The 26,219-nt window shown below is 39.4% G+C and overlaps 2 protein-coding genes across 2 annotated transcripts in view; both read right to left on the bottom strand.

Moving 5' to 3' along the window:
- The window catches only part of ryr2b (ryanodine receptor 2b (cardiac)), a 55,212-nt gene extending 48,086 nt beyond the window's left edge, over positions 1-7,126 (bottom strand). The window contains 15 exon segments of the mRNA XM_026308561.1: positions 162-257; positions 470-605; positions 685-865; positions 1,067-1,188; positions 1,339-1,503; positions 1,589-1,745; positions 2,321-2,395; positions 2,488-2,584; positions 2,822-2,945; positions 3,294-3,406; positions 3,629-3,707; positions 3,810-3,884; positions 4,353-4,457; positions 4,963-5,082; positions 7,079-7,126. Of these exon segments, the coding sequence (XP_026164346.1) occupies positions 162-257; positions 470-605; positions 685-865; positions 1,067-1,188; positions 1,339-1,503; positions 1,589-1,745; positions 2,321-2,395; positions 2,488-2,584; positions 2,822-2,945; positions 3,294-3,406; positions 3,629-3,707; positions 3,810-3,884; positions 4,353-4,457; positions 4,963-5,082; positions 7,079-7,126 (1,693 nt within the window).
- Positions 7,127-7,943: 817 nt separating this feature from the next.
- actn2b (actinin, alpha 2b) lies at positions 7,944-26,149 on the bottom strand. Its single transcript, XM_026309421.2, has 21 exons — positions 25,835-26,149; positions 22,268-22,382; positions 21,923-22,042; positions 21,708-21,794; positions 21,404-21,491; positions 20,889-20,967; positions 18,044-18,125; positions 17,725-17,810; positions 17,370-17,462; positions 16,677-16,907; positions 16,229-16,376; positions 15,752-15,902; positions 13,196-13,304; positions 12,257-12,397; positions 11,808-11,990; positions 11,409-11,543; positions 10,870-11,049; positions 10,208-10,354; positions 9,792-9,857; positions 9,505-9,663; positions 7,944-9,282 (listed from the first exon to the last, which is right to left on the bottom strand). Exons 1-21 carry the CDS (start codon positions 25,961-25,963, stop codon positions 9,124-9,126), a joined length of 2,688 nt encoding a protein of 895 aa, XP_026165206.1. The 5' UTR covers positions 25,964-26,149; the 3' UTR covers positions 7,944-9,123.
- Positions 26,150-26,219: the final 70 nt, after the last annotated feature.

Here is a 26,219-nt window from a genome sequence, read left to right as displayed (position 1 = left end):
ATTTTGCTATGAGAAAAGGTGTAATTAATGCCAGAAAGAATATCAGATCAATATTTCACCACATAATTACTAATGTTAAACAGTTCAAACATACCCAAAACATGTTTTGCTAATTAAAAATAGGATAAATAAAAATTAAAATGCCCATAAATTCAACTAACCAGCAGAGGCCTCCAGCTGGTCTAGCCTGCTAATCAGCCAGTCTAAAGAACCTGAGAAATGCGCACAGTTTACACGGTTTCCCCTGATCAGGGCAGCTGAAGGGGGGAAAAGAAGTAAATATTTAAGATTCATAGCACTGATGCAAACACAATCCATGTATTTCTTGCTAAATAGCCTAAGTCAAAACAAGCTTTTGCAATTTATGGCTATTTTTTAAGCCCGATATTTTAAGCAAAATGCACTTAACTCAAATGAGTACTGTGTGTACAGAGCCATGTATATTCAGAAGTTGTGTGTTGTTCCTCACCTAGTAAATCATAGAAACTGTTGAGGATTGTCTCCAATTCTTCTGCCCTCTCATTCTGGGCAGCTTCAGCAAAATGTGAGGCACTGCTACACTGATGTAGATGGTCAATACAATCTAAGACCAAATCTATCACACCCTGAAAAAACATACCTATTTAACAATGTCACCTGCATAACTTGGAAGACCAATTTATTCATTCAAACAAATAGATTTACCTCTTCTTGAAACATATTCTGCCGATTCTTAACCACCATCATGTTTTGTTTAGCTTCATGTCCCAGCCTCTCTGGTGGTGGCTGGAAATACTTTATTAAATCCTGCAGACTGCACATCACTGTCTCTATCAGCAGGCTGACAGAGGGTAGGTTTCCTTGTTGACAAAAATCATTCAGGTTCCTAAAACAATGTCAATGAATAAAGTAACAATATATAAGTGACTGATTTCTTCCCTTGACTAAAGCTACAAGACTTTCAAATCTACTTGTATTAAAACATGCCCAGACTGAGACTGGTTGATATGACTGGACACAGCAATTTTGAATGCTTATTCTATGGGCACTCTATCGGAAATGAAAGTCTAAATGTGGTTTCCAGAACCTGATAAAGCGGGTGAAGAGGAGAACAGCACTCCGGATGAGTGTGGCAGTGTGAGATTCTTTCCTGTGAGAACGTGACAATGTCAGCCCATCATCCATGTGACCCTCACTGTGTAAGATAGCCTGGAAACATGTTTGCAATCATTTAAAAACACAGTTTGGCACATTTGAGCAAAGAAAATTCTTCAAAGTCAGCTAATTAAATAAGACTTCCACCTTTGGCTAATCAGTAAATAGTTCTCTTATAATAAAATCTTTGAAAAGGAGGTTCACCCTTCGCTGAGCTCCTCCCATGCGAGAACACTTGGCATCAGCGGATTCATAAGTGAGCCAAAGCCCAGAATCTACATGCTGAACATAACAAATGGAATCTCCATACTTGATCTCTGGGATCCCCATGCCATCAAGATTGGTCTTTGAACCAGTGTCAAGCTTCTCCTATAGGTTTAAAAAAAAAAAAATCTACCATTACATACATCATAAACAAATGTCTTTAAACTAATGTTAGTGTATTTCTTCAAACCTTTGAGGACTGGAAACAAAAAGAAGTTGTGTTGATGTCAGCCTTGTCCTGATCAACCAGATGCAGGCCTTTCTCCTCTGTAAGACCTAGATACCTCCCAGTAGTCACATGGCACAGTCTAAATGGCTGCCCCCAGCTTGTGTGTCTACCACTCCAGCTGAGAAAAACCAAGAGTAATGGGTTTTGTTAGTTCTGTACTCCACTGAATGAAACTGAGCAGTTTCCTACATTTAGTTTTTCCTCTTTATTGCTGAAATGGCAGGGGAGCAAGCAGGGGGCACACAACCCTAAACACATTCTGGACCAGCAACATTACACATCATTCCAGCAACTCTGTTCAGCTTTGTGGGCAAAAAAAATAAATAAATAAAATTGTGCAGCAATAGCAATAACAGTATGTGCAACATGATCTTGACTCCCTCTAAGCCTTAATAGCTTTCAGGCTATTGAGTGTATGCTTTGATTGTTTATTCTTTTGTTAGGTTTATGCAAATGAGACAATTCTTTCTTTTCCTTTCGGCTGCTCCCTTCAGGGGTCGCCACAGCAAATCATCCGCCTCCATTCAACCCTATCCTCTGTATCCTCCTCACCCACACCAACTATCCTCAAATATTTTAATACCACGCCTTTTCACCAACTTATTTTCCAATGAGACTGTACAGCTTTTATACAATGGTAAATATTACTTTAAACTGCAAAGAAACTGATCATCACACCTCATAGATACTTACACAACACGTAGAATCTCAAGTCTCCAGAGAGAGCGAGCACAGCTGGAGACCGATCCAATCTCATAATGCATTATTCTACATTGAAAAGAGTGATTTGATCAAGAAACTAAAGTTGTTTATACTGTACAGCTGACGTGAAAGGTAGCTGATCTTTCCAAATGACTGACCTTTGCTGCTCCTCTCCACTTCCTGTGGAGGGAATTGTCAGACATGCGTCACTATGGCGGTGGAGTAGCCGCAATGTGTCACCCCCCTTCAGGTATCCTAGAATTACCACAGCAAACACCAGACGTGTTCTCTACTCAGAGACATTTCACTACATTTGTGAAACAGGTCATTTGCTGCCTGAAACTAGAATCTCAACATTGCTAAATACTCTAAGCACAGCATTGAAGAAAGTATAGAAGATCAGTTATATTTTTAGTAACTGATTTATTCATTAATGATTGATCTCAAGTTTTTTTGTTTTTGTTTTTTTGTTTTTTTTAAAACGAAACTCACCTTGAGCAACTTCACCTCCAGAGCAGATGGGAGCAACACTCCAGAGAGTCTGCTGGAAGGCTGCATTGACAGTCAGACTGTCAGTCAAACTTCTGTTGTCAAATGTAGTGTCAAATGACAAGTGCTGGGGAAAAAACATTAACAAAAAAATTACTCATCACTTCCATACTCAAACATTAAGTACAATTATTGATTTTTCTACTACAACCAATTATACTAAAACTCATCAGATGCAGAGTCAGCAAAGACTGAAGTCATAAAACTAATGGAAATGAAACCAATAACATACCAATGGTCATGGAGTACATTCAAAATGGAGTGAAAAGAACATTCATTCAATTAACTCACTTCAAGTGTTTAATGTGCACTCTTATTTCTTCAAAGAAGTTGAGTGGTAAAAATTTCAGTCTGAAATATTTAGAGCAAATTCTTTATCTTTGAATAAGGAAATTTTATTCCTTTACCAACTCACCAGATATCTCTCTGAGGACACATTGACCAGTATGAGGTCATCTCCAACACGCACTTTCTCACCTTCTGACCTCTGTCTAGACGCTGGGTGGACAGTCCACCAGCATGCCTCACCTGAGCCATAGATACATACAGAGACGTGTAAACAAAGGAAATATATTTGTTTTCATATGCTTCACTCACAGTTAAGATCACCATAAACAAAAATGTACTGTAATTACATAAACAAAATGTAGTTTGGCATCTCAAGTAGATGGTCAGTACAGTCTACAAATTTCTATATCTCAAGAACAAATAAAGCTTATTAAATTTTGACAACGGTCCAACACCAAATACCTGCTTTATCGTCTTGCAGGCCAACATCAAAAGCCAGTTTGTCAGTTGAAGACTTAGATGAGGACAAACAACAGAGATACTGCAAAATAAACAATGCATATACATGTCAGTGAAGAAATACTTTGAAAAAGTTAATAACGTGTCAGAAAACAGCAACCTGATTTATATCAAAGTGACTCACCATGCCACTGTATGAGTGGAGGAACAACACTGCCTGGCCATACAGGAGGGTGCGATGGCTTCCTCCAGCACCTACCTGTAAAAACACAATCATAACCATACAGAATATTAGCATGAGAAACAGTCACGTGAAAAGTCAATAACCTTTTGAAAACACTAAATGAAAAACAAGTCACAAAAATGATTAGGCAGAATGGAAGGAGCAAATTGTCACCCTGAAATGTTTCCTCTATTCTGTTCACTTATTACTCTACATGAACATCTGTTCCAGTTTAATGAGGCCTTTTTTTCTCAGCATTATAAGACTGACCCTGGCTGGTTCAGATGAATAAATAAAGACCAAAATAAAATCTCCAGCAATTTGCTAATCTATATTAAACAGTATACACAATGGTATACTTACTGAATATACACCCTGCTAATTCTGACAGTAGTGCCTTGACATTCTAATAAATTATTCTAAACCACAATGAGACTGGTTAAGTATAAAAAATTAATTGTTTTTGGAACTGCAATTTGGAGAAAAAGAAAACAAGATGCTCACTTCTGTAGGCACATGATTGCTGTGGGCTAGCATCTCCTGTAATGCTCGAACAGAGAGACACTGGACCAGGACAAAGCCACACACAGACAAGTCTGGTGGAACATTCTGGTAGAAATAAAAGGACAGTAGGGTATGTGTCATTGAGGTAGCTTACTATCGGTCTCTCCTCCACAGACAAATAGGGAAATTAGTGACAAAGGCCACAGCAAATCTTGCAAACTGGGAGATAAAAGGTGGAACATCTGGCACACAAAAAATCAAAATAAATTAAATAGAATACCATGAATAATAAGTAAGAAAAATACAATTTGGTTTTATGAAATGCTGAATTTCATAAATTATTAATTTAGAGACAAAGGAGTCGCAGGAAAGTACAAAAAAAACTTTGACAAACTAGAATAAGTTTGAAGTTGGAAGACAGAGATCAACTTGTCTTGTGATTGTCATATTACAGTTTCATTCTACTGTATATCTTGGTGTTAACCACACAGATGATACAGAGTTCCTGTATCGGTAAAATATTCCAAAAAGTTAAGTGATGATGTGTGCCAACATTTGACAAATAGATTGCTCTGGCAGTGAGGAATAATTGTGCAGCCACTGATGTTACCTTAGAATTAGAGGTGGGCTCAAGCCTGCAGAGTCTGCTGCCAAATCCTTCTGCAGCAAGACAGAGCTTCACATGTTCAACCTGTGAGATGAAGGTACTCTGCAAAACCACCTCATCCCCCTGACCAATACACATACATACATACATACACACACACACACACACACACACACACACACACACACACACACACACACACACACACACACACACACACACACACACACAACAGTAGGTACAAACCATCTTGTGCACAATTTACAGCTCCCCCTATTAAAAAACAGTACACATTCATACTGTGAGATTCAGTTGATTTGTTTGTGAAATTCCGAACTCACATGGATCTACTACAGACCTTCATCATGCCAACACTTTGTGTTCCTTTTGAAATACACCCCTTGTTAATTATGAACAAGATATTTAGGTGTAAATATATCAAATTTCATATTAGTAGAATTATTTCAGGGGCATAAAGTGCATCTTCAATCATGGCACTGGTAACCCAACGTAACTATTCAGTGCCAAGAGAAATTTTGGCTTTTAGAAATCAACTTACAAATAAACAAACTAAAATGCTAAAAAAGAAGGTTAATTTATGTATAAGGAAAACCCCTCAGGCGTGACAAAAAATGGCATTCCTACTGTAAATACATATACAGCAAACAAATGTATCTTATCTTCAGTTAAATACCACATGGACCATATCTAGGCATTTCACATCTATTTAAGGAACTGCAGAGAGGGAGAGAGACAACAGACGACTGGCCTCCAAAGTCAAGCCAGTACTATCAACACCTCTCTGTACTCAGGCTGCATGCCTCCATATCAAGAAGATACTACACTATCTAACCCCTAATTCACCCTTCCTTCCACTCTTTCTATCAGCAATACTCTGCAAACAGTCACACAAACCAACACTGAGGCACTGTGGTGCATTTAGATGGCTAGAGCACTCTTCTTTCAGGTATTTTTGGCAAGGAAAAATTCACAACACGATTTAATCCAAATGCCCTAAGTCTTGGAAAAAGGAAATGCATGATCATTCAGCTGAAACAGTATTATAGAATACTGTTTTGAAACTGGTATTTGTCTACTCATTCCAATGTGTACATTTCAGGGCTAATCATTGTGTTTTGTATTAGAAGCTGGTGACCTTGTCTCAAATAAAATTTACCTTTGTTAACATAATAAAAAATTAATACACTTTTATGACATAAAACCTTTAGGGAGAAAGCACATGTGACAAACTAACCAGTGACAGTAATCTATCTTTCTCTTTCTCTCTATTAGCTAAACTGATCTTTAGACAAGATTTGTCAGGATCTGGAACAGGAAAAACATAGTATTTAATAAAGTAATGTATGACATATATCAACAGTGTAAATTTATACTGTTGATTGATCTTATGAAACAGACTAGCCCTGGATATTGGGTTGAGTGACCATCTGCATCACTGGCTGTGTAAGTATGTGTGTCTTGGATCCACACCAGACACTGTCCCTGTGACATGCCCCTATCAGGGGGCAGAGATAAGGAGCTGTGAGAGGACAACTTATGACCACAGAACAATGATAACATCTTTCAGTGAAGATGAAAAAATCCATTTGTGGGCTCACTTTGCTGTCAGTGACTTAAAAAAAAAAAAAAAACTAAATGACAAAGATAGCAAAACCTCTGGGTGCACTGAAGGGACACTGTGTGACACCTGTGCTTAAAAATAAAATATTATTTAAATTTTAAAAAATTAAATTAACTTCCAACTGTGAAAACTTAGTTACTAAAGTGAGTCAATAACAATAAGGCAATATCAAAAATAATGTCAATTCAACAAAAAAAGAAAACTCCCTTAAACTACGCAGGCTGAGGTTAATCTTAAAAGATGTGAAATAACGTTAAACCACCATTAGCTTAGCTTTTGTTAATTGTAAATACATTTACAATTGTGAGGTAGTTGTACTTTACCTGAGTATTGTAATTTAAATTAGTACTTTTAGTTAAGTTAAATATTTGAGTAATTATTCACCCACCCATGTTGACTCTCTGGCTCCCTTTTAAAAAGCTAGCTAGCTTAGGTTAACTTAGCATCTTATCTGGCTCTGTTTGGAAAGTAACTCACGGTCCGCAGAAACTGGATATCCTCGTCGCCCTCTCCTGAATCAGTCATTATTCAATTTCACACACTTTAGCAATGACGAACTGAAGGAGCCAGAGAAGTGGACTGGAAAAGCCGGAGGAGGCAGGTGTAACGCCGTTACCATGGAGGAGGAGTCTGCGGTTAAAACCCGAGCGTCCTCCAATTTTCCTTTCTGTTTTGGCGGGAATACGAAGCCCCGCCCAGAGGTCATGTGATTACAAACAACTCGTTAATGTTGAACTCCCCGTGATAGAAAACGATCCTTCTGCTGTGGGATGATATTCATCCCCTGGTGTTCTGTAAATGTAACTGATGACCTGAATGACCCACTGACCCTTTTTCTTTAGCTACCACTCCACCAAGTCAGAGGTTCCACATTAAATAAATCTGTATCTCATTAGATAAATAAGCCAGACTCTCCCCACACCGTGTTGTTACCTTTCCTAAAATTTGACTTCTACAGAAGATACTGCATCATCTCATTGGCTGATTACGCTGACATGTCCTGAGTACATTCATGCTTCTCAAAAGCAAAAAGCCTTTTAAATTCCCTGGCCTAAATTCTATATTTTTAGCCCAAATGATCTAAGAAAAACTAAATCATTAACACATTGTTCTTTCCATTCAGCAATTTTATGTGATAGGGTGAAGGAATCATTGCAGCCCCTGAAGATATCGCTGCAGATGTTTACAGTCTGTAACTACTTTACCAACTAAAGAAAAACAAAATAAATTCAATATCTTTCATGAGATTAGATTTGGTCTCTGGTAAAGCAACTTGAGCTTGAGCCCCCACCCCCCACACACACATACAAACACAAAATAACCATACAGTACAAGCAATGGCTTATCTGGTCTGGTTGTCATAAATGTTTGAATTAGGTTTTATTTTATTTTTTTTAATATAGTTTCATCAAGTACAAAGTTGATTTCATTTGATTTCATTTGTTGAACAGTGCCAGCAAATTTCTTCAAAGTGTCAGTATCTTTATTTATCTACCAAAAAAAGTCAAAGTCAAAAAAATGAGAGCCTCTCTTGGACCTCTAAGAGATAAAACAATGTTTATTAAAGTAAAAATAAACTTTTCTTTTAAAGGGTATTGCTTTACTGCTTGCATCTTAACTGAGTTTTAAATTAATTGTGTGGTTTAGTGCCTTGTGTTTGCCAATGACCCTCTTCACAGAAAATTCAATTACTTTGTTACAATGTTTTAGCTCATGTGTATGAATCTCAAATTGCCAATGTTAAACCAAAAACAAATAATGTTGATTTATTGGTTTAAATAAGGACTGTACAACATGAGTACAGTGAAACAGCTGTTCAAATATGGATACACTACTAGATTTTTACTAAAAAGACCTTAGAATGTGTCAAGGGGAAACTAGGAAATCACTACATTAATTTCAATTTTATTGTACTTATTTCTCATTTTATCTTAAAACACATTACTCATGAATACAATACAGTCTTCTGTGCTAAACCACTAAGCAAGTAAACATTTACTTTGCATTTTGGTGGTTTCCCACTTTTCCTGTGCTGCAGCTGTATATTTTTAGCCTTTTGGGAACCTATTTTCTACACTGTTTATTGTTAGATGGCAATAGGTCTGAAACTGCCTTCGCAAACTATAATTCACTTTAAGCATCTCAAAACATCTTATCAGAAGATTGTTTTGCCAAAACACTGCGGGGAAATAAACGCAGTACATGACAATGCTAAAGGAAACAAGGCCTTTATGTCAAAATTCTTCAACTGATAAACTACTAAACTACCATGATTCTGCTGATTTGTTGGTGGGAATTTCGTTTTATCACAGAACCCTACTTTCTGTACAATTACCATTCCACACAAGATGTAAAGTACAATGCATTGTTTCTCATAATATAATTTAAACAGGGTAATTTCTATCTGTTTTAGAAGGCATCTCTTATCCAAGAGGATGTAAGAAGAGTATCAAGACCAATGGGTGGGAGAGATGGGGGTTTTTTAGGTAAACGGTCAGTAGATGAAAGTTTTCCTAGTTGAGTTAAAGGTCACTCTCTCCATAGAGGGCAGTGGAGAAGGCAGTGTAGTCCAGTGCCCCAGGTGGCGCTCCATGCCCGGTGTAAGGCGGCATTCTCATGATGCAATACTCTGCTTGTTCTGGGGGAAGTTCTCTCCTCAACTCTTCCACAAGTATGTAGGGCTGTGGTCACAAAAAGGACACGTATAGTAGGCATGTTTCCAGAAAGACTGATGCTAATACCATCTTTTCCATTTTAGGATTGTGAACAAAATTGTAAATCATAAATCAGCTTGCCAAGGTAAATTGTAAGAAATAAAAACTGGAGTAGAATAGATTAGTGTCAGCTAAGAATATCTGCTTCATATGCCAGTAAACTACAGTAACACAGACATGCAAACATACCTTGTCAGCTGCCAGGATCCGGAAGGATGCCACAACCTGCTCAGCAGTGTCTGTATCAGCAGTCTCTCTGGTCATAAAGTCAATGAAAGACTGGAAGGAGACGATTCCAGTACCATTAGGATCAACCAGCATCATTATACGGGCAAACTCCACCTCTCCCTGAGAAAGGCATGGATAAAGAATGACATAAGTAAGTATAATATACATGTAATATTAAGCAAACAAAAAAATGAGAGCGCAATTGACAACACAGACCCATCCACCCACCCACATTTGAAACACCATACCAAGTCATAACCCATAGAGATGAGGCAGGCTCTGAAGTCATCAGTGTCCATTGCTCCATTCTTCTTCTACAGTTGGAAGTCACATTTCAGATTCAACAAAAAAGAAATACAGAAAGAAGTCAGTGGACAGCATGTGATCTTTTGGCGATAGTGATAAGACATTACAGATGATGAAAATATGATGACAAATTTTTTTCCCCATTAAGGGATCAATCGATTGATCCGCATGATTGATTTGGGTCAGAAGCTAGTTTTTAAACTTCCTAACACAACCCTCTAATTTACTTGGGCTTGGGACACCAACACCATCTTTCAATACATGATTACCTGCTGCTTTGCTGCTGAATCTGCTCAGATTGTTTTAAATCAGTCAAATGGACCAAAAAAAAACCCAAAGAAGTGAAAGCTGTGTGTACCCGGTCAAAGTGGTTGAAGGAGGATCTGAACTCGTTCATCTGCTGCTGGCTGATGCCCTTGGCATCTCGGGTCAGGATCTGAGTTTCAATCTCGTTGATGGTTCGGGCGACAGTTGTAAGAAGCAGCTCCCAACCAACACGCATATGCTGTTGATGTGGTGACAGAGCAGACATGTTCACATAGACAAGGCATGCATTGAGCAGTTAAATGAATATTGAATTTTTAAAACTGGACAACTAAATGTTTGTGTATATGCTTATGGTTGTGTTTACGCAGTTGTAAATATCAGTATCCATGGAGAGCTTTCAAAAGAGAGCATGTGTGTGTGGGTCCATATTACTCATGCTGTGGCAACATAAATCTGTATAAACACTGATACTGTGAAGACGACATCATTTTTGGGGACAAAAGCAAGTCCACAAATTGTTAGTCATTGACTTTCAGGGTGACGACTTAAGGGTAGGTTAGGGTTAGGCAAGAAGTGGTTACCGTTGAAGTTAGGGTAGGTCTCCAGGTAATGTAAGTCAATGTAATTTCCCCTGAAATTATGAAAACCAAACTTTGTGTGTGTGTTTGTAAACATTGTACTGTACATGCAACAACTGCTCATGTCTATTCATACGTGCATATATTTGTAACACTGTATGACACAGGTCGATACCTCCATAGTGTAGTTGGTGTGTTTGTTATCAAACACCAGGGACTCTTGGATGAGCTGGTGGTCTCCCTCTAGCTTGTCAATGTTGGGCTTGTAAGCAACAATGATGTGCTCACATTGCTTCAGTTGAGTCATCTGATCCTCCAGGGTGCCTCCTATCTCCAGGGAGCAGCGCCCAATTTCCTGTTAGGATAATATACGCAGCAAGGTCAATTTAATTTTTGGACCAATTTAGATGATAAAATCCTGGTCTAAAGACCTGATGCTTTGCTTACTGATACTGCAGGGAATCATTTACATGGGGCTAAGAGTACATTCAGTCAAGACATTTAGCATTTGATAAAGAAAAATTGTATGTATATAACAATATTCAGCCATTTTACTTGGTATTATTCAATTATCATCATCATGATCAGGTAAACCACCATCACTATCCCCTCCTTATATAGAGTGCATTTGAATATAATTATCTTTCATTTTAGGTCTTTATTTGATTAGATGGAGATAACTGTCAAATTGCTTATGAAGCCTGTATGTCTAACCTCCATTCTGGCCTGTATCCAGGGTCCAATGAGATTAGCCTGGGCAGCAAACTGCCGTCTCAGCCTTTCATGGCCATGTTGGCGTGCCATCTCCTCCTGGAGGGCACCATCTCTCTGAGGAACCAGCTTCTTCACCTAGAAAATACACACACACACACACACACGCGCACACACACACACACGCACGCACGCACACACACACACACACGCACACGCACACACACACACACACACACACACACACACACACGCAGGATTTACTTCTTGCTGTGAGAAGCTGGCTCCTTTTGAGAAGAGACATTAACATTAAACAGAGTTATGTTCATATATTTGGATTATATGCTTTTCCCATAATGAATGCATTTAATGTATTCTTCAAAATACTGTATCTGTAACTACCTTTTCCCACTTGTTGAGAAGCTGTTCAGTTGTGATGGTGCTGTAGGGGTTGATAATGTTGGCCTTGATCCCATAGCTCTGAGAAATTTTCTGTACCTCATTGTGGATTCCCAAGATGGCCTGTCTTTCTGCATCTGCCTCAGGTAGGGTAGCTTTGAACTGCTCATGAGCTGCAATTAGACTCTAGAAGAGATAAAGAAAAGTCCTGAAATGTATTAAAATCTTAATTTTGTCAATAGATTCTGGGTGACTGAATTACCAACATTTCATACTATATATGCAATCAAACATCTCATATACATTTACAAAGCAAAGCCACATTATATGGCCTTAATAATAACTTGAAACACAGTAATGTGAAGATGTGAAGATAATCTTACCAAGGCAATATTGTTCAATGCAACATTAATTTACCAAATAGGATTGTGCAGTGAGTGCTTTAAGCCTACCTGGACTTCTTCAATAGTATGTACTATAAACATATCCTGCAGATCCTCCATGGCTCCTTCCATCCAGTTGTTAAAAGGAGCCGACCTCTTGGCAAACTCCAGAAACAGTTGATCAATAGTCTCCAGCAGCTTTTCTGTCCGCTGAAATGATTACAAGACATCAGATACATATTGTTTTCCTATTTTTTTTATTTACAAAGAGCATAACATTTAATGTATAATTCATAAGGCATTAAACACAACTCTGAAATAACAACAAGGCTTTATCTCACAGAAAAATACCAAAATAAACTTCCCCTCCCCTGTTTCAATGACTAATCCCAGGATGCATAACATACATTGGCCTCGTTAACCCCCAGCTTTAGCTTGGTTACTGACTGTCCCTGCCTTTAACCGGGTGGTGGGGAGTGAAAGATGGACAGAAAACAGACCCCTGTCCCTGTCATTCAGATTTAATCCTTGGCCCTTCTCCCAGGCCCTAGCCCATTTGCAGGTCTGGAATGACCAGCATGGATCAGAGGAAGTGGCTAGTGGGCTTTGAGCCAGTCACTACTATATCTATTCCTCCTTTATACCCTCAACCCTCCAAATTTTACCTTGCTATGTGGGTCGGGGATTTTAGAGGGAATCCAATTATCTCTCCTCATCCATCAGTGTGTCTTCACTGTTCAGATGTCATTGACACCTTAATATGCTTACAGTGACATTAAGATTAAGCTAGTTTCAGACGCAGCTTCATTCTGCATTGATTGCGGTCAGTGTGGAACATTAGCACTCTCTTGTGGGGTTTTACTACATTTAAGTCATCTAACATATACAATGAAATGAATTCTTCAAGTTTTAGGAAGTCAATGGCTATAATGAAAAAGCCTACGAAACAAACTGGTCAATGGATATATATGCTTTTCATCTGCTTTCAGTCATATATAAAGTATTTACCTCTAGTGCCTCTCTCCTCTTTTGAGTCAGGGTTCCCAGCTTGTCCCACAAGTCACAGATGTTCTGGCAGCGCTGGTTCACAGCAGCTACATCATGGTAGTCCAGCTCACTGGAAAAAACAAAGCACGTACTGCTGTTTGTTGCAGTTGTCAAAAATGGCAATAGGTAAATGTTGTTTTTCAGTCATTTAAATTGCTTTTATACAAAAAACACCAGTTAGCTTACAAACACCAGTTAGCTTACATTAGCTTACATAGTGAAAAGTATCAATGGTGCACAAATTGAAACTCCTCAATCCAGGAAAAAATTCAGGTTTTGGTTAACACTTAACTCTCAACTAAGAAGGTCTGATCATATACAAGTAGAAGGACGTATTTGAAAATGAAAGTGTATAGTATAGCTATAGCTATAGTATTGTAAATACAATAGACATGTTAAATTAAATGTTTAAGTGCTAAAGTGAAATGCTAAAAAGCCTTAAAATTAAGGATTTTGAAAATTGTTACAACTAAATAGGTTTTGCATAAAAAAGGCAAGTGAAATCAGCCACATTTAAAAAATGTGACTCAATTTAATCGATGGTAACACTCAAACTTGTTCAAATATGAATCAGTTTGCCTCATCACTCCTGTTGCAAATGCTATTTGCTTGCAGTGTTTGGATTTCTTTCCATGGCCAAACAAAAGTTTTAAAGGTATGGTTACATTTAAGCACTAATCCTCACGAAGAAGGCCCTTGAACATCCAAGACTTATGATGCTGCTTTGTTACCATGGTGCTTACAGGTTTTTAATCCAGTTTTTTAAGGTTCTTTTAAAAATGCCTCACTGGCATTTTTAAGGTTCAACACAGTGAATAAGTCCAGTTAAATTTAATAGCCAAGTCTAGCCAACCCACAAAACCAGTGGCAATTCAGCATTTATTTACATTGCAGAACAACAAAAAACAAAGTGAAAATATACATTTTAGAGTATATTGCACTGGCAACTAGAGCTGCCTTTACCCTTATCGGCTTCAAGCAGCTAAACACCTACAGTCCTGTTAAGGATTGGTACAGGCCTGGGGCTGCTGCCAGTCCAACACTGGAAACCATTTGACTGATGTAGAGGGATGTCTCTCATAATGGACTTCATCCCTGTGGTCTCTTCCAGTTTCATAGTCTGATGGGAAGTGTCAAACTGCAGAAGGACTTTGATGTCATGCCCACAGTTGTATGAAACCTTGTTCTTCTGTTTGGCTGTCTTTAGATTTATGCTCATAGATGGATTCAGTGCCTTAGCTCACCAGCCTGGAGGTCAGGTCCCAAATATGGAGGAGCTGGCAGTGCTGAGCTCCTCAGTTTCTCTGTCCAAATTACCATGCTTCTAGTTTTCTTCATCATTCTCAAGCTCGCCTGCCTGCAACAAAGGTGGAGTAAGAGGATGCGCCCAAGTCAGGTCTGGGCTGAAATGTTCAGGACACAGCATGGGTAATCGCAGACCCTTACACATGAATCCAACTAGGACCGTTATTCCCTCAAGCCACACTGGGCATGTCTAGAGAAAGACTGAAGACTGCCTGATAAGGTTGAGGACTAGAATACACCCACTCCTTTGCTGGTCCATGCAGGCATGAAATAGCAGGATGATTCACATTTGTAGGCTGAGCAGGAGCACCTTGGGATAAGCTATCATCGAGGTCAGGAAGCATTTCCAGTTAGAGTAACTACCCTCATAAGGTTTATGAGGATTATGCCGGCTCCACCCTAGAGGGCAAAATGTTAGTGTTAAAATTTAATGAGCCGAGAAAGTGTGAGATAACATTTAAAAAAAAAAGTTGTGGTCTTTACCTTTTTTAGCAGGGAAGCTATGAGCATTCATAACAGAGCAATGAAGAGCAACTGACTGTAAAAGAAAACAGTATGGTCAAAAAGCTAAGAATATAAACATGCCATAAATAGAAATGAACAAGCAAACATAGTCTTTTTACTGTCACATACCATGTAGGAAACCAAGTAGCCATTTTGCTTGTCAGCTGAAATGTTATCGTCCCCTCGCAGAGCACCAGTAAATTATGAGACAGGGCAATCCCAGGCCGAGGAGGTAACAATGTATAGGCGTCATCAGTGACTGCTGATTGAAAATGTCAGTATGTCTGTGAACCACACCCTTCATGCTTCTCTTTAGATATACTGTAGCGACGCACGCCTAACTAAGACGACAGCGGTAATTTACATGAATACTCTTTCTGAAGTGGTTCAAAGTTGTATCAAATCATAGTTTAGAGATAATGAGTTCATACTGATCCACAGTATTTTCTGCACTGCTTTTCTTGTGGGGTACATTTCTTTTGTCGTTTTTCCTCCGTTATCTACACAGGCCATCTCCCCATACGTTATAGTGTCAACGCCGAAATGCAATTCAATTGCTGCTTACACGAAAAACAGAAAAAATGATTTCTTTAGATGATTTTGCTATTAACCCCTGCCCTGTTTAATCTTGTGTTTGGCAGAAATGAAAATATACTCCATGGCCTCCATGACACATGACTGCAAACGTCTTCTACAGGGAGTGCATACTTTAGTTCCTGTGCAATGGCGGCAATCTGCTCCACTCTGTCCTGGTGGGCTGCCAAGTCACTCTCAAAGGCCTCGTGTTTTCTAAGCAATGCTCTGATTTCTGTCAGGGTGGCAGTTTCATAGTCCTTCTGGGAGAGCATCAGTTCTTTACCTGAACAGCGTAAATACACAACAGGAGAAAATGATTAACAGAAAGGACCAGCAAGATAATTAGTAGCTTAGATCTAAACACAATGGTCTTTATCTGGTCATTAAAAATGGAGAAAATGGCCTGTTGCTGTCTACTGCAGGCACTGGACAAACTCTAAAACCAAGGTATACAGATAATCTTGCAGCCCTAAAGACAAGTGAATGAGAGGCCGACAGTAAACCAAGTATGCAAACAGTAAACCAAGTATGCAAACAGTAAACCAAGTATGCAAACAGTAAACCAAGTATGCAAACAGTTAAAAAGCCAAATGTACAGCTGTAACTGACCGCTGGCCCAGTTCTCATGATTGGTGGCTTTTTGGCGAAACTTCTCTGCAAGGTGGTCGAGCCTTTCCAGCCTACGGATCTCTGTAAGGAGCCACTCCTCGAAGCCTTTCTCTGCCTGCTCCAGTCCCTGCCATGCACTGGCTATGTCCTATAAACACCAAAAAAAAAAATTTAAAAAAATCACACTTTAAACCTACTTACCTAAGAGGTGTGGAATTTATTTTACCCTGGCAAATTAGAAATTTAATATAAAAACACACGAAAAAACAAGTGTGAAATATATCACCCACTATTGGTACTGTGCTACAGCCTGTTTGACCTTATCCCTGAGTAAGATTCAACCTGTAAAGCATTTTCCAACAGGCTTAACATAAACAGTGTTCCACACAATTACCAATATTTCAGTGTTGAATCTTAAAAGGATGAGGAATTTGAAGACATGACTTACAGATACCATCTTGCCCTCAGAGGGCATAAACGCAGGGCGATTGCTGATACGCAACTTGGTCTGCAGGGTGTTGAAGTTAATTTCCAGCTGACACTTCTCTTGCACCTTCGGGGGCTTGTGCTGGCGCCTGTAATCCCTGAAATCTTCCAGCTTCCTTTGCATCTCTGCCATGGTCTTCTCAGGGGTTCGGTTCTCCAGCCAGGGAGTTGTGCGGCGGATCCACTCCAGCAGCTGGAAACATGACGGCAACGTGGAAATAAGTGAAGAGACAAGACACCTCCATGTTAGGACAGGAGTGAGTCAAGAAGACTGTAATGAAGACAGGGTTCAGCTTATCCCATAACATAAGTGGATACATAAGTGGGGGAAAGTAATATATACTGTATGACTCCACAAAGTTTCTCAATTTCAATTTCACTTTGAAAAATCCAAGGTTTCATTACAACAAGTGTCATCATCATACAAGAGGGTAGTTTTAATCAAATTTCATTTCAAATCTTACTCTAAACTGCCTGTAGGTGTGAATGTGAGCATGAACGTTGGTCTGTCTTTATGTGTGAGAGACAGGAAATCTGTCCTGGGTGTACCAGCCTCTCACCCTGTGTCAGATGAGATTCGCTGCAGCCTCCTTTGACCCTAGATAGGTTAACCAAGATGACAGATGTATGGATGGAACTTTAGATCTTACTTTACCTCACTGGCAAGTCTCTCATACTCCTCCATCAGTTTCTCATTCTCCTGGTTTACACCAAGCACCTTACAGATCCTGTTGGCAGCTGTCTCTGCCTGAGAGCACAGGGCACAGGAATAATGTAATTACATCAGGGAAGTAACACTGTGAACTATGCACCCACTGATTCTTCCAAAAATAACTAATAACATTAATCTTACAACACATTTCCTGATTAAAATGACTTGTCACACTGACAACAGATTCACACACCTTTCTCTGTTCTCAAAATATATATGTACTGTCCAGGAATGAGACAGGGATACCTAACTCATCCAAAAATGCAAACTGGTAAGGGTATAAAGAAAACCACTATACCTGCTCAGCTCCAGCAAAAGCATGGTAAAAGCAGGACACATAGGTCATGATAGCTCTTTCATCAGGTTTGGGGGTGTTGATGATATCTGTGGCATTCAGAGGGAGGAAGAGTTAAGGTAGAGGAAAAAAGAAAAAAGTAAAAAAAAAAAAAAATCAACTCACAGAAATTAAACTAAGGAATACAATGTGCATTTTCAGTCTACACTTAAATTACTGTTCTTTTGATGTGGTTTCAGTTCTACACAGACGTACCGTGGGACGTATCATATAAATCAGCTTATCAAGACTGGCTACTTCTTGTCCACAGAAAAAGAAATACCTTCTGCATCCAGCATTTTGGGAATGTCCAGGTGTTTCTCAGCTATTTCAAAAGCCAGGTTCAGGTTCCCCAGAGGATCATCCTAAATAAGGAAACACAATTCTACATCACTGGACAGCAATGCCAGACTTAAAATGCCACTGCGCTGACCTCCCTGCTATGGTGGACACATTATCCACCCTAACCTCCTGTACACACATACACTAATTTAACAGCACTTGTCTATAAGTTAATACAGTTTTTGCATAAACACCGAAAACTGATTTCCTACTTCCTACTTTTAACACTCTAGGGCTTCCACATGCTGATTATTGCAGTTTTACCGAACCCATGAAACCATCAGCTGTTTGTTACAGTTTGTTTATACTGTTTATAAACTATTATGATAAATTGTGAGAAATTAAACAGCAAGTAAATTAATCAATACGATTACTCAAACATTTCACCACTAGACTACACATCATATATTTATTGAAATTACTAATTTGATCAAAGAAATTAGCTTTTCACACTGCAGTGACCCTGCCAGGAGTCACTTGAAGTTCTTCTAAAAGAGAGGGAGTGGTGCATTAAGCCAACAGCTGACAGTGAATTCTTCCCGGTAATAATGGGACAGTCAGTGAGAGCACAATAGAGTAAACGGCTCATGCTGTCATATTGTCCCTATGTCTGTACTACTGTTCCGTGAAGGTAGTGGGGGTGAGGCATCCAACATGGAAGGGCCAGCTGCTCGCACATCCAGTGCAGTACAGATAGATGAATGGGTAGGGTGATAGAGTGACAATAGGTTAGAGTGATAGACGAATACCCCAAGGCCTCTGTCTGTGTGCACCAAAACCATAGCTGTCTCAGAAGGTTGTAACACTGCAAGCTCAGTGAACACGCTCACCTGGAGCCAGACTAAACAGCTGCCTGGCGTACAGTGCAACTGTCTCCTGGCAGCATGAGCAGAACTGAAAAGTCGAGGTGTGACTAAATGTGTGAATATTTATGTCAAAATGATGGAAAGTGTAAGAAAAAGCAGCAGAGAGGAATAGATCTGGTATGAAGTGTGGCTCATCACTAATATTTACCTTGAGTGTTCTTTCCTAATTATGAAAATCAACACCAGCTTTGACCAGTAAATATCTCAGTCATTTTTCACAGACATTTTTCATAAGGACTGGCAGTCTCTAACTGGGGAACACTATGTGACCACATCGACAACAGCAGAGGTAAAACTATGTCTGAGCTCTGCAGGGACTAGGCTCATGTTTCTGTGACTATTCAGGGTCAGCTCCAAGTCAGGCCTGTGTGCTTCTGTTTCCAAAACAAATGAAAATGTCACTCTTCCTAATCAGCCATGGTGTTCCCCTACTTTACATATACAGTATTGTGCTAAATTTGGCCTAGATAAAGTCAATTTTCCTATGTGAACATGCAGTTCTCACGAATACATAGTCTACTTTTTAGGTCATAAACAATTTAGTTGCAATATGAGATTCAGGAATTTACTGGATAAATGTCACTATAAAACCTTATGGCCAAAATCTCTATCAGTTTAATATATATATATATATATATATATATATATATATATATATATATATATATATATATTTTATATGAAAACACACTTCACAATGGAGGAGAGAGGCCTTAAATATTCCCACAGAAGCCTTGGCCTTCCTATCTGGCTAAAACAGCACCTTCATCCAGGAGGGAAAAGGGTAAATTAGTTGTGCATTTTTGTTGCTTGACAGTCATGGGGCCCTGTCTGCTGTGCTCTCCAGCTCTACAAATAGGCAGCACAGCTCACTGAGGCCCTCACCTGTTTATACACAAACACTGAGAACACTGGGCATCCATTAAACCCAGAGGATATGAATGAGGCATGGATTCTTTGCCCTGAAAGACTTAAATCTCAAATAGTACGCACACAGCCATATGCTAGATATTATGGGGGAGTTTTGATGGATGAGACAAATAAACCTTGAAATCATGAAAAATTAGTAATTTTTCATGATTTCAACGTTGACACTCTATGTTTGCATATTTATCACTTCAGGTTGGTGTCAAAAAGGAATATACACGCTCCCACTACAAGAATACAAGTTGCAATGAGCACAGTGGGGTGGCCAAAAATCGGAGATTAAAAGTGAAGGAAGCTGAAGTCTCTTTCATGCTAATTTAGATGAAACTGTGTAAAAGTAAAGGATAATGATGCATGAGGTGAGACTAAATGAATGCACTTAGGATGAAAATATTCTTCTGTGAAATACAAACACATCACTGGATTAAAGTAGCACTATATTAGCATTAGCCATATCCCACACTATTTGTCAACATCAAGCATTACAGCACTGTGTATCTTCCTATGACAACCGAGTGAACCTTTCCACAGACTGTTTGCTTTACCTCATATAACTGACAGTGTAAACGATGTGAAAACAGGCCTATGAAATTTCCAACATTTTGAAGTATATCCAAAAGTTCCATAAATAGTACCACAACAGGTCTAAGTAGGTACTTCAAAATAAAACTGCTGCATTTTGGAATTATTCCTGCATCAAACACTTCCTCCTGGCAGACAATCAAAACAGGCAACCAGGTGAACACTGCAAGTAAGTCATTAGAAGATGGCAACACCTCCAGTCCTACAGCAGATACAGACTACCGTAGTTTTACTTAGTATTTCACAACAAAAGTTAACACAACATAAAGAAAGCACCATTATTCTGAGTTCAGTGTGGACTTGTTTGCATCACTTCACACTGTGACAGGTGTGTTAATTTTGTGGAAATTGTAGTGTTAGTGTTTGGGGCAGAAACACAGCATCCTGGTTACAAGGGAAACCACACGACACCTTGTTGAGCTTAGAGTAGTCGAGGAGGTCGGGCCTGTGTCTATGAATCAGGGCGCAGAAAGCGAGGCCATCCTTCCAGCTTCACCAGCCAATGAGCAGAGAAAACCAACATGTCAGTTTCAAGACATAAACCGCTGATTTGAACCAGACGTGAAGCTGCTGGAGTCCAGCACTTTTTGATGGTGCTTTGCTGATGCAAACCTCAAATCTTGATTTTGTCATCTTCAGAAAGAACCTAGCACTGGCATAATGCTGTCAAATGAACTTATTCACTACACAAACTCCATACTGCTGTGATATCTAGTGGCATAAGAAATTGTGCTATCTATGCCTGTAAGTTATTGAGATAAAAACAATATTTTGGAATATGCCTTGACAGTTATCATCTCTTTACTCATAATATGACATATAATGTATAAAATGAGAGAACAGCTTAGGTTAACATGATGACAGGAACCTTCTCTATAAACAAATTTAAGGTTATGTGAACAGTATTTAATGTGTTAGTTACTGACCTGACGTGGAAGTTTTGGACATTGACATTCCTGTAGGGGGCAGTCTTTCTCTGGCACCACAGAAGAAGACCTTCCTTGGCAGATGTTTCTGAAGAGGATGTGAATTTCCAGGCAATGGTTACACGCTAATGGTTACATAGAATACTGCATTTCTGCAGAAGTCAGATTGTTTTACCTTCTAAAACTACCAAATTTACATTTTATATCATTGCATGTTGTCTATTGACTGTGGTGGTTGTCCATGTCTACATTCAGTGGTCACAGTGTTATTTAGGTTAACTAGATTTGGACTTTATCATCTCACCTTCCACAGAAATGTCCTGAATGGCGAAGCGCAGGATAATAGTCCAGATCATCCCAAGAGTCATTTTTACATTACCGTCCACAATCTCTGAACGAGAAACGACCTGTTACAATCTGCAATGAATAATTCCATCTAACTACCACTTAATATTTTATGTTTGTGAGTTCAAATTGGACACCTGCTGGCCTGTATTAGATTTATATATACAGAAGTACCTTCAGCTCCAATGGAGACCAGTTTCACTCCTTTGCTTGTGATGAAGTCCAATGCTTTGTTGACATTGGCAATCTTATGAAACCGCATCTTCCCTCTGTCTGGTTTGGGTAACCTCTCTCCTGCAAACAGAATATTGTGTGACAGACTCTGACATGCATTTAACCTTATGTCCTCATTACCACAAAATGGTCGACCTGATACAATTACATCACATCAAAAGTAAAACAGGCCACATGATTGTGAACAGCGAATAAAATGTGAACATTATTCTACTGGTGCAGTATAAGTAAATAATTGAATGATCTTAAAGTTGGAAAAGAAAAGGCTTCCATTCGTGATCTAACCTGAGATAACTTCCAGGAGCAGCATGAGCTTTAGTCCATTCCTGAAGTCTTCCTCAATATTTTCAATCTGAGTACCAGCTTTCCTCAGGTGGGAGTTACACCAAGCTGTAAAGGTCTAAGAGGAAAGGGAGTTTCAGGTCAGCTCTGTGCATCAAAATATCTTGCAAGTAATCTGAAGCTCCACAGATAGTTCTAAACAAAGGAGAAATGCTGCTAAATTATAAAAAGCCTAGTGCACCGATTGAAAACAGGTCCTAGGTGGACTTCACCTTATCTTATCTTATGTACATTAAAGGGATTACTCTATAAGTATGATATTTCTCTCTGCACTAGACCTAAACACTCTGAAGAAGCTAACACCTTAACATGTCTTCACTACAAGACTATACAACCTCTTTGAACCCTCAGTGACCTGTTAGTGTCTATTTTCACCTTTGTCTTTCTGTAGTGCTATAACTAACAACCATCTGAATAAATGTTCTCCCTGTGGTGTACTGAGATACTGTAAATCACGTTAAGACAGGCTCATTGTCTTTCTCTCCTATTTTTATAAAGTCTCTCAATAGCCAGAGTTCACAGGCGCTCAGCAGTGTACAGATGAAAGCTGGGAGCCGACCACAGAGCACATTCCTACCGATATAAGGTGTTAAAATTAGACTGCTCTGCTGTGCCTCACGATAAGAGCCCGAGAGGAAAAACGTCAAACTGTCTCGCCATGTCAACATGAGTGAAAACGTCACGTGGATAGAGAGCAAGTTTTCCCCTCACGTCACTGTCACTTAAAATGTGATGGTTACAGCTGCAGGGAGATAGCATTATCAGCACCCAGTCCATGTATGCCGCTCTTTCAGGTCACACTTATTACTGTGTTGAGGTTTGAAGACAGGAAGTCACAGCTACAGAAAAGGAGCACAGTCGGAAAAAAAAAAAAAAATGACTAGATGAGCACATAACACAGTGTCAAATATGTGGACAACAAAAATGTTTACTCCTGCCACAATAAAAACTTAAATAAGTTGCTGTTATTAACTAGAAATGCTGATAAATCTGTGAACTCAACAGGAAGTGCACCATATACATTTTTGTATAAAAACACAATCTAAGTAAATTCTACTGTCCTGGACAGTTTGGTCTTTTACTCACCACTTCCATAAAAACAAACTAGTCAGTTGTATTTTTTTTATGTACTTTTAAAGACAGTTTGAGAGAAAAGTGCATAAAATGTGTTGCATATTATTTAAGTGAAATTTAAATGAGCTATGTTTAACTTTTACACCTCTAGTTTTATTAGCTACAATATCATTTTAAAAAAGTAACCATACTTGACATTGATATTTTAGCACTTTTTCCACCCCTGGATCTCACACATCTTTGCACACACTAGACTGTGTATCAGTGCCCAGATAGGCATTACAGCCTGGTGCCAGCACAACACTGAATATTATGGTCTTTACAGTGAAGGGCATCACATTCCACACTGAGTGAGTCCCTGGGAAGTATGTGACATTGAACTTCTGCCCTTCTTGTTAAAAAAAAAAAAAAAAATTAGCATGGTCTGCTGTTCCTCAAATTTGACTCAACGGCAGTTGCAGAAAACTGTTTCCCACTTTCCAAGCCACCCCCTACCTCCCTGTCCGGCACTACTGACCAGTGACGATTAGAGCTAAAAATATTTATGAATCATATCCAGCAGGAACAATCCCTGTCACTGAACCGCCTGGTACCTTTGGGGCATTAGTAGGTCAGAGGCTGATAGGCTTTGTCCAGTAAGATGGAAAATAGAGACAACTAAATGTGTAACATGCTGAAAACACAGAGCCTTGTGAATGACTCATAATCTTTTCTCATTTATCTTTCACACTGAGCTTTACTTAGCTCACATAAGCATATTCATTCATCCATAACACTTTCAGCATCTAACCAATGGAGACTTGGCTTATAGTATTATTAGTAGTATTAGTCTCTTTCACACAAATTGGCACTTAAGGTTTTATCAATCTCCTCGATAAACCTATCAGAGCCAGGTTATAGATTCAGAAAGGTCCACATAAGCGCCGTCACAATAATATCCACAGAAGGAAAGGTACCAAAGCTGCTAGTCGGATTTGAAATGAGCTCTGTGGATTGAGCTGGATAAGAGGTTTCAGGCGACTGCAGAGAAATCACTTGGAAACAGCAATTGCAAGGGGCAAACAAAAGCTTTGTGGCAACACTGCAGCTCACTGTGAATGTCAAGCAGGGAGATATGGTATATAACTAACTAGTCAGACATAGAGCAAATTCATCACCAACCACAGGGCCAAAAAGACACATTATGACTGTTGCTGTATGGTGGCATCAGTGTATGGTGCTTCATTTTCAACAGCTGCCTCCATAAACAAACACTCATCAGTGAGCACTTGTCAACACCAAATTATAATCAGTAAAAGACAAACACCAGACAATAAACTGTGAATATGGGCTATGGACCAGGGACCCGACTATGGTGTTGCTGCTAAAAATATACAGTTTTGTCATCCTTTGTGAGGCCCTAAGGAGCTTATGGGCATGGAGCTGATGGCGTCCAGTTGTGCAAAGAGCTGCTGTTTAAGGCCCGGGCTAACTTTTAAGCTCTAAAACCAACTGACAGTGTTGGGAGGCCGAGGATATATTGAGGTGAGCCTGCGTGGTTTCTATAAACAAAAGAATTCCGCACCAAGGACACTGGATTAGCCCTACTATAATGCCTTTGGGTCCCGAGGTTAAAATTAGATGTAGCGTCCAGTCTAATCCCAAGAGCGTCATCATGTGTTGGGAGCATCTGTTGACAGCTCGCATTCCGCGCGTATCAGGGGACAGGGAGCAGACTGGAGGGCCGCGGGGAGGCAGAGCTATTGTTAGCTGGTACCCACCGCATCCGTCCGTCAACACTCCCCCAGCTGCGTCATGTCTGCAGCACGTACCGGGATCCATAGCGGAAGTTCAGTGATTTTGTCCTTCAAAATAAAACTTCGCGTGGACCTGCCGATTGGTTGGGAAGGGGGTTTAATTCCTGTCGTCATACTTAGGAGAGCTGTCTTGGCATTTATTTCTTGTTCGGTTTCAGGGAGGAAATATAGTTGAAACTTTGAAGTATGGACCACCGTCTATGACCTAAATGTATTAGCTATATGTTAGTGCAAAGAAGGATGACGAAAGTCGGCGTCATTACTTCACTGGTCATTTATCTAATTTCACAGTTTAGCACAAGCCATAGGGGTTAACACTGAAGGTTGAATCTGTTTCTTGTGCTACTTCACGCACACACGAAACAATTATAGGACTGTTATAACTATTATAGGCTCGTCCACAGGTGCTTTATTTTGAAAATGTTTAATTTAGCACATTTTCCTGTTTGACGTTACAAACCTGTGTAAATACTGACTGAAGCAAATTAAAGTTTTAAGATTTTAACTTGAAGCAGCACTACTTCTAATTTAATTTTGAATAAAAATATTGAATTAGTGTACTCCTTTCCATCTTGCGTAAATGTATTAAGAATTCAATAAAGTTGTATTATTTTGACCAGGGCTTTATACTTTGACTTACTTTCCTCTGCTGTTGCTCCCAGGCTGGGTCCAGCAGCATGTCCCGGTCCCACTCGTCCTCTTGTATCATGTACTCATCCTCGTAGCCGTTATCATAGTGCACGGTCATCTCCACCTGGGTCATCATCATGGTCTTGTTATTTTCTGTTTTACCCGAAACTCAGAACGCGTGTTATCCTTTAAGACAGACAGCTGCAGACAATACAGTGTGACGCTGAGCCCGGGGTGCTTTCCTGACTTTCTCCTCTGTGGTGCTGCTTCTTGTCCTCACTCTCTCACACTCGCCCTTGTCCTCCCGACCTGACAGAAGTCTGGCCCTAGTTGCCACGGTCGAAGAAGCGACGGTATCATTAGTACTGGAGAGTCACGTGACGCGCCCATACCTT

This window comes from Mastacembelus armatus, chromosome 15, assembly GCF_900324485.2.
Source record: "Mastacembelus armatus chromosome 15, fMasArm1.2, whole genome shotgun sequence".
NCBI classification, from domain to species: Eukaryota; Metazoa; Chordata; class Actinopteri; order Synbranchiformes; family Mastacembelidae; genus Mastacembelus; species Mastacembelus armatus.
The sequence above is the reverse complement of the archived record's forward strand: the minus strand, read 5'-3'. Positions and strand labels throughout refer to the sequence as shown.

Excerpts from the sequence above, each read along its gene's own strand:
- actn2b (XM_026309421.2), bottom strand. The coding sequence starts at position 25,963 with ATGATGATGACCCAGGTGGAGATGACCGTGCACTATGATAACGGCTAC. Across the intron at positions 21,492-21,707 it reads TCAGGACATTTCTGTGGAAG|AAACATCTGCCAAGGAAGGT; the intron begins GTGAGATGATAA and ends CATCCTCTTCAG. Across the intron at positions 10,355-10,869 it reads ACACCAACTACACTATGGAG|CATATGCGTGTTGGTTGGGA; the intron begins GTATCGACCTGT and ends CCACATCAACAG.